Source organism: Urtica dioica, chromosome 8 (genome assembly GCF_054948205.1).
Source record: "Urtica dioica subsp. dioica isolate 48M chromosome 8, U.dioica_male_clone48M_v1_H2, whole genome shotgun sequence".
In the NCBI taxonomy this organism is placed as follows: domain Eukaryota; kingdom Viridiplantae; phylum Streptophyta; class Magnoliopsida; order Rosales; family Urticaceae; genus Urtica; species Urtica dioica.
In genome coordinates this window covers 49,515,721-49,535,144 of record NC_142763.1, presented here as the reverse complement: position 1 = coordinate 49,535,144, position 19,424 = coordinate 49,515,721, and the positions used below count along the sequence as shown (strand labels likewise).

General features: G+C 41.3%; 1 protein-coding gene across 1 annotated transcript; it reads left to right on the top strand.

Moving 5' to 3' along the window:
* The first annotated feature begins 2,674 nt into the window (after positions 1–2,674).
* Positions 2,675–3,962, top strand: LOC149389992 (uncharacterized). The gene is made up of 3 exons (XM_089622789.1): positions 2,675–2,728; positions 3,419–3,520; positions 3,597–3,962. The coding sequence occupies exons 1-3, from the start codon at positions 2,675–2,677 to the stop codon at positions 3,924–3,926; spliced, it is 486 nt and encodes a 161-aa protein (XP_089478915.1). The 3' UTR covers positions 3,927–3,962.
* Positions 3,963–19,424: the final 15,462 nt, after the last annotated feature.

Genomic DNA, 19,424 nt, shown 5'->3' with positions numbered 1-19,424 from the left:
GTTTCTACAACGCTTATGTGAAGCGTTGTAGAATCCCTAGTTTCTACAACGCTTATGTTAAGCGTTGTAAAAAGTGGGTTGTATAATCCAACATTTGTAGTAGTGATTTAAGTTATTTGTTCAATTGTTAATCATGAAATTGAATTTAGTTGAGTTATTGTATAATTTAGTTTTAGTTAACATATTTTTGATAGATGAGTTGATATTGTTGAATTTTTGTTGTAATCGAGCCACGGAGGTTCGATTTAGGGTTTAGTTGATTATGAAGATAGTTTTGGATGATTTGTATATGATTTTTAAATGAGTTTGCAAGTTTTTCGTTTGTTAGAATTATAGGGGAAATTCTGCCAAAATTTCGGTAGAGTTTCCAACCAATTATTCTCAAAACCCTAATTTTTTCATATCGACTTCAAATAACATAAAATTCATAATTTTACCTTTATAGTTCTTCGTCCCTTAATTAGTAATAACTCTTAAGCCGCACTATTCGGCATCAGCGCCAACATAAGTAATCGATTTCAGTCGTCTTCGTACCTTAGCAACAACTATTAATAATTGTTAATTTTCTCTTTCGTTTAGCGAAATCAATGTCCAATCCAAGTAGAGATTGGATCACCGAGAACAATCGGTTGTCCTTGCAGTATAAAATCGGAGTTAATGAATTTATCCGCGCTGCAAGAAGATTTCCGAACGATAATTACGAATATCGATGTCCATGCAAGCCTTGCAACAACGTGAGATGGCACGACATTGGGGTTGTAAGGCATCATCTGCTAAACAAAGGGTTTACCCTGGGCTACACAGAATGGTATCATCATGGCGAGGTCGTGCGTTCCGTCGGTCATCTTGAAGAAGTCCCCATCGGAGAAACAGCCCAGAGAGGAGTAGGAGGAATACATGCTGCTGTGGAGGATATAAGAGATCACGAGGATTTTGATGGTGTTACGGAGCCGGCTCCGAGCGATGTGCGTGCGGAGGAGCAAGTGGAAGACTTGTTCGCTGAGTTGGAAGCGGAATTGTACCCTGGATGCAAGGAGTTTTCGTCGTTGTCATTCTTGGTTCAGTTGATGCACCTTAAAGTCACGAACCATTGGACGAACAAGTCATTCACAGAACTGCTGCAGCTTTTGAGGAAGTCTCATCCAGCCAGTAATCGAATACCGGAGAAGCACTACGAGGCAAAAGCAAAGCTGAAGCGTTTTGGCATGGGATACGAGATGATCGATGTGTGCATTAATGACTGTGTCCTATTCCGAAAACATCTCGCGAACGTCGACGTGTGCCCGATATGTAACGAGAGTAGATGGAAGCCAACTGGTAAGAAGATACCGCATAAGATTGATTGAAGCGACTGTACGCATCTTGACACACAGCGCTTCATATGCAGTGGCACGAAAGAGATCGCGTCAGGGAAGCTGGCGTTCTACGACATCCTGCTGATGGTACAGCGTGGAAGAATTTGGACGAGAGATACCCAGGTTTTGCTGCAGAGCCTCGTAACGTGCGGCTTGGGCTAGCTGCGGATGGATTCAACCCGTTTGGGGATATGAGCCTATCATACAGCATGTCACCTGTAGTATTTATGGCGTACAACTTCCCGCCTTGGTTGTGCATGAAGAAAGAGTACCTGATGCTCACGCTTCTGATCCTGGGGCCCCATTCACCAGGAAAAGATATGGACGTTTTTTTGCAGCCTGTGGTTGAAGAGTTGAAAGAACTGTGGGAGAATGGAGTCCGCGTTCGTGATGGAGCCTGAGATGAAGTGTTTCGGTTGCGTGCCGCGTTACTTTGGACGATAAACGATTTTCCGGCTAGATCGTATTTATCGGGATGGAGCGGCCAGGGGTATCTCGCTTGCCCTACGTGCAACTTTGACACGCCGTCCCTAAAAGTCAGAAACAGGATCGTCTACTACGACCATCGTCGGTTCTTAAAAAGACGTCACCGATTGAGGAAAAGCAACGATCACTACAAAGATAAGCACGAGAAACGAAATAAACCCGAGAAGTTGACTTCGCAAGACATACTCGCTCAGTTGGCTGGTGTTTCTTGCACGACTACTGGCAAACACGCTGCCTCTGTAGGCAAAAAATGAAAGCGAGCTGAGTGCGAACTGAATTGGACCAAGAAAAGCATCTTTTACGAGTTGCCGTACTAGTCTGAGTCGCAGTTGAAACACAACATGGACGTGATGCACGTAGAGAAGAACGTGTGTGAGAATCTTCTCGGGACGATGCTCAGCTTGGAAAAGAAGAATTATGACATCGAGAAGGCGAGGCTTGACTTGATGGACTTGGGCATCAAGACCGCTTTGCACTTGGAACCAAATGGGGGTGGGTATTACAAACCGCGAGCGTCGTACGTTTTGACCCTTGAGCAGAGACAGCGATTTACAGAGTACTTAAAATCTGTCAAATTTCCCGATGGTCTCGCTGGGAATTTAAAAAAAAATGTGACAACTGATGGGAAGCTCACAGGTTTGAAGTCGCATGATTTCCACGTGATCTTGCAAAGATTGTTGGCTGTTGGTATTCGTCCTTTTGTGCCACAACCAATACATGATACGATCACTGAGCTTTGCAACTTTTTCAAGTTGATAAGTTCGAGAACATTAAGAGCCGAAGATCTTGAAGGAGCGCAAGAGTCTATCGTCGAGATCTTATGTAAGCATGAGATGATATTTACACCTGCTTTTTTCACGGCTCGACGTCAGCGCGAGCAACACAGGGTGTACCGGGTGCGAAGGTGGTCAAGTGGGACCCAATAAACCAAACATTCTATCAAGAGATAAGGAAAGAAAATAAAAAGGTTGGACTATTTAACAACCGCCTCGGTGCTTTGGTGAAATCACATATCCCGCCTACGACTCGTGATTGGAGTGAAGTGACGCCCAAGATGTTGGCTGCTATTTTGAGCGCACTTCATTCGGAGTTCAAATTTGTGTACACGGATCCTAACACCGGCGAGGATCTGCCTGCGGATTGCTATCAGAATACGATTGATCAGACTATCATTCGGAATGCCAAGATCAGGCGACGCAACCAGAAGTCCAAGCTATCAGAGAAGTTCAGGTTGGAGTTTTGTGGGAGCACAGAAAACGCTAAGGCGGAAACACCACCGGGATATAAGAAAGAGGATTGGGAGGCGGTGGTAGACGAGTTTGCAACTGACGATTGGAAGGTACAGAATGTATGATTGTAATAAATCACAATATCTTTATCAGATTGAATAATGACAAAATTAATTATTTGCAGAAAAAGTCTAATCGCAACAAGGAGAATTCGGAGAAGAAGAAGACGAGGTCGATTCAAGGATCTCTTTCTTTCTTGGCTCATCGTCATTTGAACGTAAGTTATTCTAATTTTGAAATACTTAATTTGAAATAAATTCAATACTAATATTTTCATAACAATTGCAGAGTAAGGATGATGGGACTTTGGGCTCCGCGTTAACGACGTGGGAGCAAAAACACCATAATAGAAAAGGTGAATGGACGACAGATTGGGCGAGACGAGCACATGTAAGTCATATGTGATAATTAAGATTACGTTACTTACATAATAATTAATTTTTAATAATTTTTTTTATGTGTAAAGGCGCGGATAGTTACTCTACTGGCGGATCTTCAGCGACAAGCAGAAGAGCAAGGCGTAGTCTTTAACCAGGACGATGCAGATGAGCACGCAATGCTAGAAATTCTCGGGAACCGTCAAGATTGGTACGTTGGAATAGGTCCAACGGTCCCGAGATCAACTTGGGCTATTGCTCAGGCTCAGGACGAAAGCTCGTCGTCAGGCTCAGGCTCGTCGCGGCGCCGCGTTCCAGATCCAGTGGTTGGCGAGCTCCAAGCTCAGGTGGCGGCACAACAACTCGCTATGGATGAGATGAGGCGAGCCAACCAACAGCAGATGGAGGAGATGCAGTGACAAATGTTCGCGTTCACGCAGCAGTTTTCGCCCTTGCCTCAGATATCGTCCGGCACGATGCCACAGATGCCTCAGATGTCGCCCGGCACGATGCCACAGATGCATCAGACGACGCCGTCGCCTCAGATGCACCCTATGCATCAGACAACGCCGCCATCAATTTCAATGGCAGATGCTCAAACGACGCCGCCAGCTTCAGTAGATTTCCAGCGAGAGCGTACGAGCGGGAGTGAGCGTACGAGCGGCAGTGGACGAGGAGGTAGCAGGTGTGACTGGTCGCACCCGTTGGCCAACGGGTGTGACTGGTCGCACCCGTTGGCCTACCCGCGGACTTTTTCGCACATTTTTTCTGACTTATGGGTGCGAATATAGGTGCGAAAAACCGCACCTAAAAGTCGCACCTAAAAGTTATGACCTTCGGGTGCAACTTTTCGCACCCATGACCTTTAGGTGCGAACTTTCGGGTGCGAAAAAGTCGCACCTAAAGTCGCACCTAAAGGTATCATTGGGTGCGAAAAAAATCGCACCCAATGCTATTTTTTGTACTAGTGTTTCCGAAGAAAGGAACAAAATAAACACTATTCAAGTTTAGAGTTTGATCTTCAAAAGATAGCCTCTGATCCCACGGCCTTTGCTGACACTGAGCTCACATCACCCCATCTGAAGGAGAAGTCACCTTCCTCTAAGCTTTTGGTTTTCTTGAAACCAGTCAAGGAACAAAAAATATGGTTAGTAGCAGCGGAGTCAAGAATCCACGTTGATACATTATCAGCTACTAAGCATGCTTCGGTAATAAGTACATTACTATTTTCCTTTGCTTCAAGGTAGGTAGGACAGTTCTTCTACTTGGCCTTGTGAGGTCTCTTCTTGGATCTAGAGGTGGAGGCTATGTTCTTAGTAGCATGTGTCTCTCCTTGATTCCTCTTTCTATCTTAGTGAGACCTTCACCAGTGTGAAGCTCCTTCATAAGCTCGGTAACAATGTACTCTAGCTTATTCATGGAGTAGTTCAGCTTGAAGGTAGTAAAAGACTCAGGGAGAGTTTCCAAGATCATATATATTTTAGTCTCCCCATCAATCTGAGATCCTAGGATTTCCATTTCATTAAGGTAACTAATGATCAGCATCATATGGTCCTTGACAGGAGTCCTAGCCTTCATGCGACAGTTCATAAACTGTCTGACTGATTTTTGTCTGGCCTGACTGTTGGAATCGATCTATGGTTTAAGAAAATAATTAACGCTTCGGTAAGCGGCGGAATTTTAAGTAAAAATGGTTTTTTACTAACCTAGACAAAAGAGCAAATACACGTAATTAAAAACTATTATGATCTAAGAAGTTTACTAACCTTTCTTGAAGCTTGATCTTTGAGAAGCTCTTAGAAAGTTTCAACACTCGTCTCCCCTCGCAGCACGTCCCTCTTTCTTTCCTCGGCACCTCGAGCAACCACGAAAGTTTCTATCGCTAAATCACTCGAGAGAAAAGGAATTAGTGAGTGGACACTTTTAAACACTACGACTTAAGAACGAGTCTTGAAGTCGCAGAGCTAAACACTAGGTCAAATGAGGACCTAGGTGCCAAAACAAAAAATCGAAAATAAACTAGAGAGAGAGAGAGAGGAAGGGGCGGCCAAGTCTAAGAGAGAAGCTCTCAATCTCTAAAACTTTGGATGAATGAAAAGTGAAGAATGGGGCTCCTATTTATAGGAGAGGTTTTACCTTCAATAAGGTAGTTTCCTCTTCTATAGAATATCACATATTCATGAGCAAAAATCCCTTATTTCCCATTCCATTTTGGGCGCCCAAGGCAGCCTCCTAGAGGCTTGGATTTGTTTCCTTTTTTGTTCCTTGGCTTGCCTTTTTCTCACTTGGCCGATTACCCTAATGCATACACATGCAAATTTGTTTCCTCTTTTTCTTTTGTCAAGTATCTTGATACATTTATGCACAAAATATTCTCTCTTTCCTCTTGGGTGGTGGGCGCCTATTCTAATACTAGAAAGGCCTTCTAGAAGCTTTTCCACTTGTTCATGACAACATGAAAAAGGCCCATTAAGAATTTTCAATAAAATTCTTATGAAATGAAATTAATCCACAAGGCCCATTTAATCATATTATGGCCGAGTGTTACTTGTCATCAAATGACCATGTCAAAAACATTTATTGACATTCATTTCATCCTATGTCTCAAAAGACAAAAATACCCTTTCGACAATTTTCGTTCTTGTTTTGACTTAGCTTCCAGTTTAACTATTCCTACTCGATGTGATTCGTGATAGTGACGTCATGGACCCAAATGAACAAAGCTTGAGCTAAACACTTGGACTCAAAAGTTCACAAACCTTTTCCAAGTTTAGCTTAATGCCAACTGACTCCACTAAAGAGTTGACACTGAAAATCTCTCGGTTCAAATGAATTTATTTTCTACTCAAGAATTCCACCTAATTATGATGAGCGGATCCACTGAATATTATCTATGTTTACCCTGCATGAATGTCATCAGCTAGTCGGGATTTACTAAATTACCATTTTACCCTTCTAGCTGTTATTTCCTCAACTCCTTCGTCGCTTTTGAATAAGTTAGAAACAATGTATTGACGAGGAGCTAACAAGTCACATTGTTTCATCCAAAAGAGTCAGGAATCAATTTGGACACTGGCCAGTTCATTTATTCACACTCCAAGGAACAAAGCATGAGGTGACATACATTGCATTTCAGCAATCTTGTACATGAATTCCATATCTATGAGAACTTCACAAAGTTACTCATGACATACTCACAACTTAGTACTTCACCAATAGGCCCTGTTCGGAATCACATAGTGAGTCCGAACTCTGACTTTCTCAAATGAGAATACTAAGGTGTGAAATTACATGTTTCATTTCAGGATTAAGGTAAGCATGATGCAATTCATACATAGTGACTTCGAGACATAAGAGGTTAAATGGTTTGTTCTTATCTTGTCTCTAGAAGTGCACTGGTCAATTCAGTACCTTCAGAAGATACCTAGAAGAACTATAGAGTCTCCAACTCTCAATGCCCCATAACCAGACATCATAGATTCTCCTAACAATCATACTGAGGTCAATAGTCCTTTGACCCTTAGATTGCGAATATATCGTTTTAAGCAAACTACGAAGAGTTTGTTCATGCAAATCTACATTTGTCTCTTCGTAAGTTGTTAAGTTTGTTTATGGACTAAAAGACTAAGGTTTTATTATAAAGCTTCAGACAAGGAAGATTGAATGAACGTTTCAACTTTTTATTAATGAATAAGCAATTACAAGCAAGAGTCTTCATAAGACTATATGACATCAAATGTACATAAATACACACTACAACTCTTCTTGTGGGCACCATTGACAACAAACTCCCACTTGACTCAAAGAAGATGTGTGTAGTCGTTCATGCCTAATCCCTCTCGATGTTGGTCGAAGACCTTGTTCGCTAGGGCCTTAGTGAATGGATCTGCCAGAGATCTACTTCACCTCCACGTCTCCGCGCTGCACGATCTCTCGAATCAAATGGTATTTCCTCTCAATATGCTTAGAGCGCTTATGGCTTCTAGGTTCCTTTGAGTTAGCGACAGCCCCACTATTATCACAATAAAGGGTCATGGGCTCGTCGACGTTTGGAACAACTTCCAAATACTTAAGGAATTTTCTAAGCCATACAGCCTCTTTGGATGCTTCACAAGCAGCCACATATTTTGCTTAAATTGTGGAGTCAGCAATGCAAGATTTCTTAATACTTCTCCACACAACAGCTCCACCATTAAGGATGAACACAGATCCTGAAGTGGATTTCCTGGAATCCTTATCCGCTTGAAAATCGGAGTCGGTATATCACGTCATAGTCAGGTCAGTACCTGAGTATGTAAGCATCAAGTTCCTAGTTCTTCGAAGATAATTAAGAACATGCTTAACAGCAATCCAGTGCTCGAGTCCAGGGTTGGATTGGAAACGGCTAACTACGCCAACGGCGAAACATATGTCAGGTCTAGTGCAAAGCATAACATACATGAGGCTTCCTACGGCAGAGGCGTAAGGAATTTTCCTCATGTCTTCAATCTGTTGTGCAGTCTTGGGAGACTGGTCTTTAGAGAGTGAGACTCCATGCCTAAAGGGTGTTTGACCCTTCTTGGAGTCTTGCATCGAGAAGCGATCCATCACCTTATCAATATAAGATGCTTGAGAGAGCGACAGGGTCTGGTTTTTCCTATCTCGAAAGATTTGGATCCCCATAATGTACGCGGCTTCTCCTAGATCCTTCATATCGAATTGCTTTGCCAGCCAGACATTAACCTCAGATAACTTACCCACGTCATTACCAATGAGTAGTATATCATCGACAAATAGTACCAGAAACACAACTTTGCATTCGTGTATTAACTTGTAAACACAAGGCTCATCTATTGACTGTTCAAAGCCAAAACTCTTTACAGTTTCATCGAATCTAATATTCCATGACCTAGATGCTTGCTTTAATCCATAGATGGACTTAAGCAACTCACAAACCTTGGTCTCTCGACCTTCTTCCACGAAACCGTCTGGTTGAGCCATGTAAATACGCTCGTCAAGATTGCCATTCAGGAAGGCTGTCTTGACATCCATTTGCCAGATCTCATAGTCGAGAGCTGCAGCTATGGATAGGAGTATGCGGATGGATTCAAGCATCGCGACTGGCGATAAGGTTTCTTCATAGTCAATCCCTTCTTGTTGGGTATAACCCTTTGCCACAAGTTGTGCTTTGAACGTCTCGACGTTCCCATCAGGACCCCTTTTCTTCTTGTATATCCACTTACACCCTATGGGTTTAATCCCTTCAGGAAGGTCTACAAGTTTCCAGACTTTGTTGATATACATCGAGTGCATTTCAACTTTCATGGCGTCAAGCCAAAGGTTTGATTCAGAACAAGCCATCGCTTGGCTATAGGAAACAGGATCATCCATGTCGGAGACGGCTACAAGAGAGTCTCCATAAGACATGTACCTGTCAGGCTTTTGAGTAGCCCTCCCACTACGTCTAAGTACTACTTGACGAGATTCTGATGAGTTAGGTTGTGTTTCAGTTGGGGTAAGAACAGTTCTTACTGATGAGGTAGAAGCTTCCTCACCCAACTTTTCTTCAAGCACAATTTTGCTTCTAGGTTTTGCATCCTTCATAAAGTCCTCCTCAAGGAAACGAGCATTCGTGCTAACGAAAGTCTTATCGTCCTCGAGACTATAGAAGATGAAACCCTTGGTTTCCTTTTGATATCCCACAAACAAGCACAATTCTGATCTACTAGCCAACTTGCTAGTCTTTTGCCTTAGCACATGTGCAGGGCAACCCCAAATTCTGATGCGGCCAAGATTCACTTTACGGCCAGTCCATCGTTCATAAGGAGTACCAGGAACCGTCTTGGACGGAACTTGGTTCAGAATATAAGCGGCTGTTTCGAGGGCATATCCCCAAAAGGAAAGAGGGAGTGATGAGTAACTCATCATTGATCTAACCATCTCCATAAGAGTTCGGTTTCTTCTCTCTGACACTCCGTTTTGTTGAGGTGTTCCAGGTGCGGTACGCTGAGAAGTAATACCTTCTTCTTTAAGAAAGTCATCGAACTCTCCAGACATATACTCACCACCTCGATCAGATCGAAGTGTTTTGATCACTTTGCCAGTTTGCTTTTCCACTAAAGCCCTAAAGACCTTAAATACGTTAAAGGTCTCGGATTTGTGTTTGAGCAAATAGAGAAAACCATATCGTGAGTAATCATCGGTGAAGGTAACGAAGTATTCGTATCCTCCACGTGCCTGTTGGCTGAGCGGACCATATACATCAGAATGTACTAGTTCCAGCAACTCAGTGGCTCTTCGACCCTTATCAGAGAAAGGTCGCTTAGTCATTTTTCCTTCTATGCAGGATTCACAAGTAGGCAGTGAACCTATTGCAGAGGCTTGGAGTGGACCATCCCTCACAAGTCTCTTAATCCTTTCTAGACTGATATGACCAAGTCTTAAGTGCCATAGGTGTGTTGATTTTGTTAAATCGGAGGATTCAGAAAGTTTGATCCTCTTTGGCTCCCTAATTAGATCATGATCTATTTCGGTGTCTAAGAGTGAAGGTTGAGTGGGATAGATGTAGAAAAGAGCATTCTTCATACATGCATCAGTGACAAAATAATTATCAGGAAGCGAAATACGAATTCCATTCTTAATGAACTTTAAACAATAATCTTGCTCAAGAAGACGAGCAACGGATGTTAAGTTCTTCCCAAAGGTAGGAACAAAATAAACATTATTCAAGTTTAAAGTGCGGTCTTCAAAAGACAGCGTCACGGATCCCACAGCCCTCACAGACACCAGGCTCCCATCACCCCATTTGAAACAGAACTCGCCTTCCTCTAAGTTTTTGGTTTTCTTGAAACCATTCAAGGAACAACAAATATGGTTAGTTGCAGCGGAATCAAGAATCCACGTTGATACATTATCAGCTACTAAGCATGCTTCGGTAACTAGTACAATACTATGTTCCTTTGCTTTGAGATAGGCGGGATAGTTCTTTTTAGAGGCGAAGGCTTTGTGCTCAGCAGCATGTGCCTCTCCTTGATTCCTCTTTCTCTTAGTGAGACCTACAGCAGTGTGAAATTCCTCCATAAGCTTGGTAACTGTGTACTCTAGCTTGTTAATGGAGTAGTTCATCTTGGAGGTATGAAGAGATGCGGGGAGAGTTTCTAAGATCACATCTATGACATTCTTCCCATCAATCTCAGATCCTAGGATTTCCATTTATCTCAGATGACTAATGATCAATATCATAAAGTCTCCAACAGGAGTCCTAGCCTTCATGCGACAATTCATAAACTGTTGGACCGCTTTTTGCCTTGCTTGATGCCTTTGCCCTCCAAACATCTCATGGAGATTGGTGAGGATGTCGGTGGTAGTCTCGATGTCACGATGTTGTTGTTGCAACAAATTGTTCATTGATGCTAAGATATAGCACCTCACAATCTCATCGGAGCAGAGCCAGGCCGCCAAGGCGTCTTTGTCCTCTTGAGTTGAATCATTATTCGTCAGAGGAGGACACGGGGTGGTGAGTACCTATTTGTGCTTGGTAAGGATTATGTCGAGGTTATGTTTCGAATCTACGTAGTCATTGTTTTCGAGTTTGTTCGAGGAAAGGATGAACGAGAGAAGGTTGAGAGACATATTGCCTATATAAGTTGAAACAAGTTTATGATTAGTCTTAGGTTTAGGATTTAAGTTTTATTTAAGACTTTGATAAAATCCAAAGGTGTTATAAACCAAACGATAATTTACTCCCTCAAGAGAAGGCCGCAAAAAATCTCCATTTATAAGTAAATAACACATCATTAATGCTTAGCCAAGATGTCAATACATCAATTTTGACTAGCCACCTTTTAAATTGGTTTGATCACTCACATCCTTTCGCAGAGCCTCGAGGGAGGATTACTAGGGATTGGGTCTAAGTGTGTAACCAGCCACTTAGTCCAAAAGATTGACTTTGAAAAACAATCCGCCGAGGGGAGGTCTTGTCTCATTGTCTCACTTTCGGATTTAGCTCATAGAGCAATGATCAGTGCAAAGCGCCCTTGAGTACTCTCATTTAAGAGAGGGCCACGAGGGTGACTCTTAGTCTAGCGACAATTGCACTTTTCATTAGTGTTCGGGATCGTGGGTTACAAACAACAAGTATAACCCTCCCACTTAGTTTTTGGAGTTGGTACATCTACTCTTATAAGTTCGGAAACGGTTTTCCTAGTTATAGAGCGATAGAGCGGACAACTAGAAGAGAATCCTAGATCATCGTGTTAAGAGCAGTGTTAGTGCATAATGGCACAAGGTACATACTTGATCTTTTCCAATTTTCTATTTCGGGAAAGTGCATGAGGGAAGTGTGAACTTCAACTCACTCGAACACTTGAAAGTTTGAGATTACACATCTTTTTATTTTTCGGCTTGTCTACAAGGAGACCTCCCACTCAAATTTTCAAGAGCATATAGATTTTGGACATATGTGATATAGATATAGTTTTGAAAACATTTTGAAAATTTATTTGATTTGGATGACAAAATATTTTTCAAGTTTGAAAGCGAAAACTGTTTTTCAAAATTCAAACTAGTTTTGTAAAAATTAAATTTCAATTAAACTTTAAAAAATCAAAACATATTAATCTTACACATCATGTTTACAATCTTATGAAAAAACAATTTTGCTCAAGAAATTTTTCTCATTAGAGTTCTATAACTCATGGTAGTGGGGTTGAAAATCCGGAATTCTAAAAAACTGGAGTTTCGGAACAGCCGCGCACCTCGGAGTAAAATCGGCATAACTGGCGGCTCCGATGTCCTTTTGAGCCGAAACCGGTGGCATTGGACAGAGGACAGACAGAGCTTTAATTTGATTCAAGAATCATTAAATTTAGATTTCTGAGTAGAGAGTTATTCCACTTTTAATGCGGGTTTACTCCAGCTCGAAGAAAAATAAATAATTAAAGCTTGGTCCTTTTTAGGTGCGAAAAAGAATCGAGTGTAACGGAACGTTTTAAGATGTTGTTAAAGCTTTTATTGGTGTGTTATTAGCAAGGTAATAACAAGATATAAAAGAAATAACAACATGCATAAAACGATTCAAGTAAAAATAAGAAACTAGTAAGACAACAAAACTAGTCACAAAGTTTTGCTCGAAATTTCTCAAACCTTAAAAACACGTTTTTCAATATAAAAAATTAAAAACTTTTAGAACTGATTCTAATGTGTTTTAAAAACATCCCAAACTCATAGAAAAACAACATGATTTTTAATTTAAAGGCAAGAGCAATAAATTAAAAAAAATCTAATATAACAATTCTAACTTGTCACAAAATTAGTAAACTTTTGAAAACGATTTTCAAGCTCATAATTTTAAATACATGTACATGCATACCTTTGACCATAGCTCTGATACCATTTTTTGGAATCGATCTAGGGTTTAAGAAAATAATTAACGCTTCGGTAAGCGGCGGAATTTTAAAAATTTTCTTTTTCAAGTAAAAACGGTTTTTTACTAACCTAGACAAAAGAGCAAGTACACGTAATTAAAAACTATTATGAGCTAAGAAGTTTACTAACCTTTCTTGAAGCTTGATCTTTGAGAAGCTCTTAGAAAGTTTCAACGCTCGTCTCCCCTCACAGCACGTCCCTCTTTCTTTCCTCGGCACCTCGAGAAACCACGAAAGTTTCTATCACTAAATCACTCGAGAGAAAAGGAATTAGTGAGTGGGCACTTTTAAACACTACGACTTAAGAACGAGTCTTGAAGTCGCAGAGCTAAACACTTGGTCAAATGAGCACCTAGGTGCCAAAACAAAAAATCGAAAATAAACTAGAGAGAGAGAGAGGAAGGGGCGGCCAAGTCTAGAGAGAGAAGCTCTCAATCTCTAAAACTTTGGATGAATGAAAAGTGAGGAATGGGGCTCCTATTTATAGGAGAGGTTTTACCTTCAATAAGGTAGTTTCCTCTTCTATAGAATATCACATATTCATGAGCAAAAATCCCTTATTTCCCATTCCATTTTGGGCGCCCAAGGCAGCCTTCTAGAGGCTTGGATTTGTTTACTTTTTTGTTCCTTGGCTTGCCTTTTTCTCACTTGGCCGATTACCCTAATGCATACACATGCAAATTTGTTTCCTCTTTTTCTTTTGGCAAGTATCTTGATACATTTATGCACAAAATATTCTCTCTTTCCTCTTGGGTGGTGGGCGCCTATTCTAATACTAGAAAGGCCTTCTAGAAGCTTTTCCACTTGTTCATGACAACATGAAAAAGACCCATTAAGAATTTTCAATAAAATTCTTATGAAATGAAATTAATCCACAAGGCCCATTTAATCATATTATGGCCGAGTGTTACTTGTCATCAAATGACCATGTCAAAAAAATTTATTGACATTCATTTCATCCTATATCTCAAAAGACAAAAATACCCTTTCGACAATTTTCGTTCTTGTTTTGACTTATCTTCCAGTTTAAGTATTCCCACTCGATGTGATTCGTGACAGTGACCTCATGGATCCAAATGAACAAAGCTTGAGCTATCATACTTGGACTCAAAAGTTCACAAACCTTTTCCATGTTTAGCTTAATGTCAACTGACTCCACTAAAGAGTTGACACAGAGAATCTCTAGGTTCAAATGAATTTATTTTCTACTCAAGAATTCAACCTTATTGTGATGAGTGGATCTGCTAAATATTATCTATGGTTACCCTTCATAAATATCATCAGCTAGTCAGGATTTACAAAATTACCATTTTACCCTTCTAGCTATTATTTCCTCAACTCCTTTGTCGCTTGTGGATAAGTTAGAAACAATGTATTGACGAGGAGCTACCAAGTCACATTGTTTCATCCAAAAGAGTCAGGACTCAATTTGGACACTGGCCAGTTCATTTATTCACACTCCAAGGAACAAAGCATGAGGTGACATACATTGCATTTCAGCAATCTTGTACATGAATTCCATATCTATGAGAACTTCACAAAGTTACTCATGACATACTCACAACTTAGTACTTCACCAATAGGCCCTGTTCGGAATCACATAGTGAGTCCGAACTCTGACTTTCTCAAATGAGAATACTAAGGTGTGAAATCACTACTACAAATTAACATATTGGGTGCGGAAGGGTATTAGGTGCGACATGTCGCACCTAAATGTCGCACCTAAGAACATATTAGGTGCGACATGTCGCACCTGATAGTCTTCCATGCGCCTAAAAATTTCGCTGATGTTTATGGCTATCCGGTGCGACGTTGTCGCACCTGATATGAAATTGTCGCACCGGATACTATTAGGTGCGACACCAGTCGCACCCAATGCTATTAGGTGCGACATATGTGGCACCTAATGGGTTAAAAAATTTAAAACGGTCAGAAGTTCCCCCCGAATGTTTTGGGTTCTGGAATTTCACATTGGGTGCGACAGTGTCGCACCTAAAAGTCATATTAGGTGCGACACTTATGACTATTAGGTGCGACAATGTCGCACCTAATAGTTTTAGGGTATTTATATACCCGAGCGTCTTCTTCTTCGCCCAACCTCACTCTCTCACTCTCTAACTCTGTCTTCTCTCTCTCTCTCTCCGACGCTCGTCCCCGGCGCCACCAGCCCCGCCTCCAGCCCGACGCTCGTCCCCGGCGCCACCAGCCCCGCCTCCAGCGCCCGACGCTCGTCCCCGGCGCCACCAGCCCCGCCTCCAGCCCGACGCTCGTCCCGGCGCGACCAGCCCGCCTCCAGCCCGCCACGCCGTGAAGCTCGCCGTCCTCCAGGTACGCCTCACTCTCTCCCTCTCTCTCTCTGTCTCACTCTCTCTCCGTCAATCTCACTCTGTCTCTCTCCGACCAGGCCCGACTCTCTCTCCGACGCTCGTCCCCGGCGCGACCATCCCCGCCTCTAGCCCGCCACGCCGTGAAGCCCGCGACGCCGTGAAGCTCGCCGTCCTCCAGGTACGTCGCGCCATTTAGGGTTTCTTAGTTTTCCTTATAAAAAAAAATTGGTTTCTTTGATTTCGAAAATTGTTTCTACGATTTTGAAAAATGGTTATCCGATTTTACACTCGTTTCTTAGGTAATTTTGAACGAAATGGTTGTTTTAACATGAAATATTTTAGAATGGTGGTTTTGAAATGTTTCAGCTTCGGTGGTTTATTTGAACGTAATGGTTGTTTAAAAATTTTCTTCTTTGAAATGTTTCAGCTTCGGTGGTTTCTTTGAACGCTCGTCCCCGGCGCGACCAGCCCCGTCGCCGCAGCCCCGTCGTCTCGCAGCCTCGTCGTCTCAGTGCCTCGTCGTCGCCTCGGAAAAACGTTAGTTATTTGTAATTATTAATATTTATAGATTATTTAATATTTTTAGATTATTTCATATAGATTAATTAGTAATATATATGAAAATATAACTTTGATTAGGTGTTAACACGTTTAATTAATTAATTAATTAGTAATATGTTTAGTTAGATTAATTAGTAATATATATAAAAATAGTAACATGTTAGATTAAATGATAATATAACTTTGATAAAATAGTAGCATATTGTAATAGTCAATTTTTTTTAATAATGTGTAACATGTTAGATTAGATTATTAATTAAGTTAAAAGTAATATATTAAATTAATTAGTAACGTGGTTAGTGTAATTTAATGTTTAAGTTGATTTGTTTAAGTTGATTGCAATTTGTTGAAAATTTGGTTAATTAATTAATTTAATACTTTTTTAGTTAGATTAATTAGTAATATATATGAATATATTTTAAAATGAATTAGTAACATGTTAAATTTAATTTAAACTTATTGAAAATTTATTGCAATGGAGCTACGGAGGTTCAATTTAGTATTTAGTATGTTAATAAGATAGTCTTGGTTGGTTATATATGTGTTTTTGTTTTAATTGCAGATTTTGGTTAGTCAATATTTTAGGGGAAACTCTGCCGAATTTTCGGTAGAATAAAACGTATTTCTCAAGAAAATTAACTCTTTTGATAATATATTTTAACGAATTAACTAATTTGTCGAAATTGGTTAACTCGTTAATGAAATCAGTAGTGAATTTGTATATATTAACGAATTCTAACCACTTTTCAAAATTAATACATGTCAATCACAATTTCTCTTTCATTCTTAACAATTTCTCTTTCAAAATTACAAATTCGCTCTCGAATCTTTCAAATATTAACGATCCACTATCAATTTCCTAACAATTCATCACTCTCAATTTCATAATAATTCACTCTAAATTTCAAATATTAACGATTCACTCTCAATTTTACCTCTCAATTTCCTAATAATTCAATCCTACAAAATGAATTCTAACGATTCAGTTTTATCCCCCAATTTCCTGTCTCATTCAGAAGAATGTCAAATCCAAGTAGGGACTGGATTACCGAGAACAATCGGTTGAGTTTGCAATATAAAACAGGGGTTAACGAGTTTATCCGCGTTGCAAGCAGACTCCCGAACGAAAACGGTCATTATCGTTGTCCTTGTAAGTCTTGCAATAACGTGAGATGTCTGGACATCGGGGTCGTAAAGAATCACCTTTTGAACAAGGGGTTTACTCCGGGATACACCGAATGGTATCATCACGGCGAACGTCTAATGATAGAAGCTGCCAACGAGACTAACCAAAGAGGAGTCGGTGGATTGCACGATGCTCTCCATGATATAATGGATCACGAGGACTTCGACGATTTTACGGATCCGACTCCGAGTGAAGTGCGTGCAGATGAGCAAGTGGAAGATTTGTTCGCTGAGTTGGAAGCAGAATTGTACCCTGGGTGCAAAGAGTTTTCGTCTTTGTCGTTCTTGGTTTCGTTGATGCACATCAAAGTCATGAACCATTGGACGAACAAGTCGTTTACAGAATTGTTGCAGCTCTTGAGGAAGTCTCACCCAATTGGTAATCGAATTCCGGAAAAACACTACGAGGCAAAGGCGAAGCTGAAGCGTTTCGGCATGGGATACGATATGATTGACGCGTGCATCAACAATTGTGTGTTATTTCGAAAAGATCTCGAGAAAGCTGAAGTGTGCCCAATTTGCAATGAGAGCATATGGACGCCAACGGGGAAGAATGTATCACAAAAGATATTACGATACTTTCCCTTGAAAGATCGATTGAAGCGATTGTACGCTTCTCGACACACGTCGCTTGAGATGCAGTGGCATGAACGAGATCGCGTCAAAGAAGAAGGCGTTTTGCGACATCCGGCAGATAGTTCGACGTGGAAGAATCTAGATGAGAGACACCCAAATTTCGCTGCAGAGCCTCGTAACGTACGTCTGGGACTAGCTTCTGATGGGTTCAACCCGTTTGGGGAAATGAGTCTAGCGTATAGTATGTGGCCCGTGGTACTAACTGCGTACAACTTGCCACCTTGGTTGTGCATGAAAAAAGAGTACTTGATGCTAACGCTTTTGATACCTGGACCGAGCTCACCTGGAAAAGACATGGACGTATTTTTAGAACCACTAGTTGAAGAGCTGAAAGAATTGTGGGATAATGGATTCCAAGTGCGAGACGGGGCGAACGATGAAGTGTTTCGGTTGCGTGCCGCGCTTCTATGGACGATAAACGACTTTCCGGCTCGATCGTATTTGTCGGGATGGAGTGGCCAAGGGTATCTTGCTTGCCCCACGTGCAACATTGAGACGCCATCTATGAAAATCAGAAACAGGATTGTCTACTATGACCATCGTCGATTCTTGCCTACGCCTCACCGATTGAGGAAAAGCACTGATCACTACGTAAATCGTCACGAGAAGCGCCTGAAACCTGTCAAGTTGACTGCGCAAGACATACTCGATCAGTTGACTAGTGTGTCTTCCACGAAAACCGGCAAGAATATCGGTAAACGAAAACGTGCTGAGTGCGAATTGAATTGGACCAAAAAGAGCATCTTTTATAAGTTGTCTTACTGGTCAGAATTGGAGTTGAAGCACAACATGGACGTCATGCATATAGAGAAGAACGTGTGCGAGAATCTTCTCGGGACGATGCTCAGCTTGGAAAAGAAGAACTACGATACGGAGAAGTCGAGATTTGACTTGATGGACTTGAAAATCAAGTCTTCTCTGCACTTGAGACAACAAAGGAATGGGTGGTACAAACCGCCAGCAGCGTACACGTTAACGCTTGAGCAGAGACACCGGTTTACCGAGTTCCTTCAATCTGTTAAATTCCCAGACGGGCTCGCTGGAAATTTGAAGAAAAATGTAACTGCTGACAGGAAACTCACAGGTTTGAAGTCGCACGATTGTCACGTGATCATGCAGAGGCTGTTGGCTGATGGTATTCGCCCTTTTGTGCCAAAACCGATACAAGAGACGATCTCAGAGCTCTGCAACTTTTTCAAGTTGATCAGTTCTAGAACCCTGAGAGTGGACGATCTCGAAAAAGCGCAAGATTCAATCATTGAGATATTGTGTAAGCTTGAGATGATATTTCCGCCAGCTTTTTTCACGATCATGGTTCACGTGACAATTCATCTACCAGATGAAGCGTTGTGTGGCGGTCCGGTGCATATGCGATGGATGTACCCAATTGAGAGATACCTTGGAACGTTAAAACAATTTGTCAGAAATAGAGCTAGACCCGAAGGCTCCATTGCGGAAGCGTACGTTGTAGAAGAGGCATTGACATTTGTTGCAAGGTATCTCGAAGATAAGAAAACTGTCGATGAAGTTCAAGTGCGGGAACTCTGAAGCGGGAACTGCAGATTCTGATCTCGAAGCAATGCACAGAAAAGAATTCAAAATTTGGTTTGCGAAAAAGGTAAACCGAAAGGATTCATTTGCGAAAAATTGCTACTAAAATTGCTAATGATGAAGATGATGAAGAAGTGGATGAAGAAGATGAGGCGCTTGCCGTTTTTGAGGGAGACGATGTTGATGTCGATACTAACATTACATCGAGTGACAACGATGAATGACTAACACCATGTAATAACCGTAGTCGTCG

Excerpts from the sequence above, each read along its gene's own strand:
- LOC149389992 (XM_089622789.1), top strand. The coding sequence starts at position 2,675 with ATGATATTTACACCTGCTTTTTTCACGGCTCGACGTCAGCGCGAGCAA. Across the intron at positions 2,729-3,418 it reads GTCAGCGCGAGCAACACAGG|AGTAAGGATGATGGGACTTT; the intron begins GTGTACCGGGTG and ends TAACAATTGCAG. Across the intron at positions 3,521-3,596 it reads ATTGGGCGAGACGAGCACAT|GCGCGGATAGTTACTCTACT; the intron begins GTAAGTCATATG and ends TTATGTGTAAAG.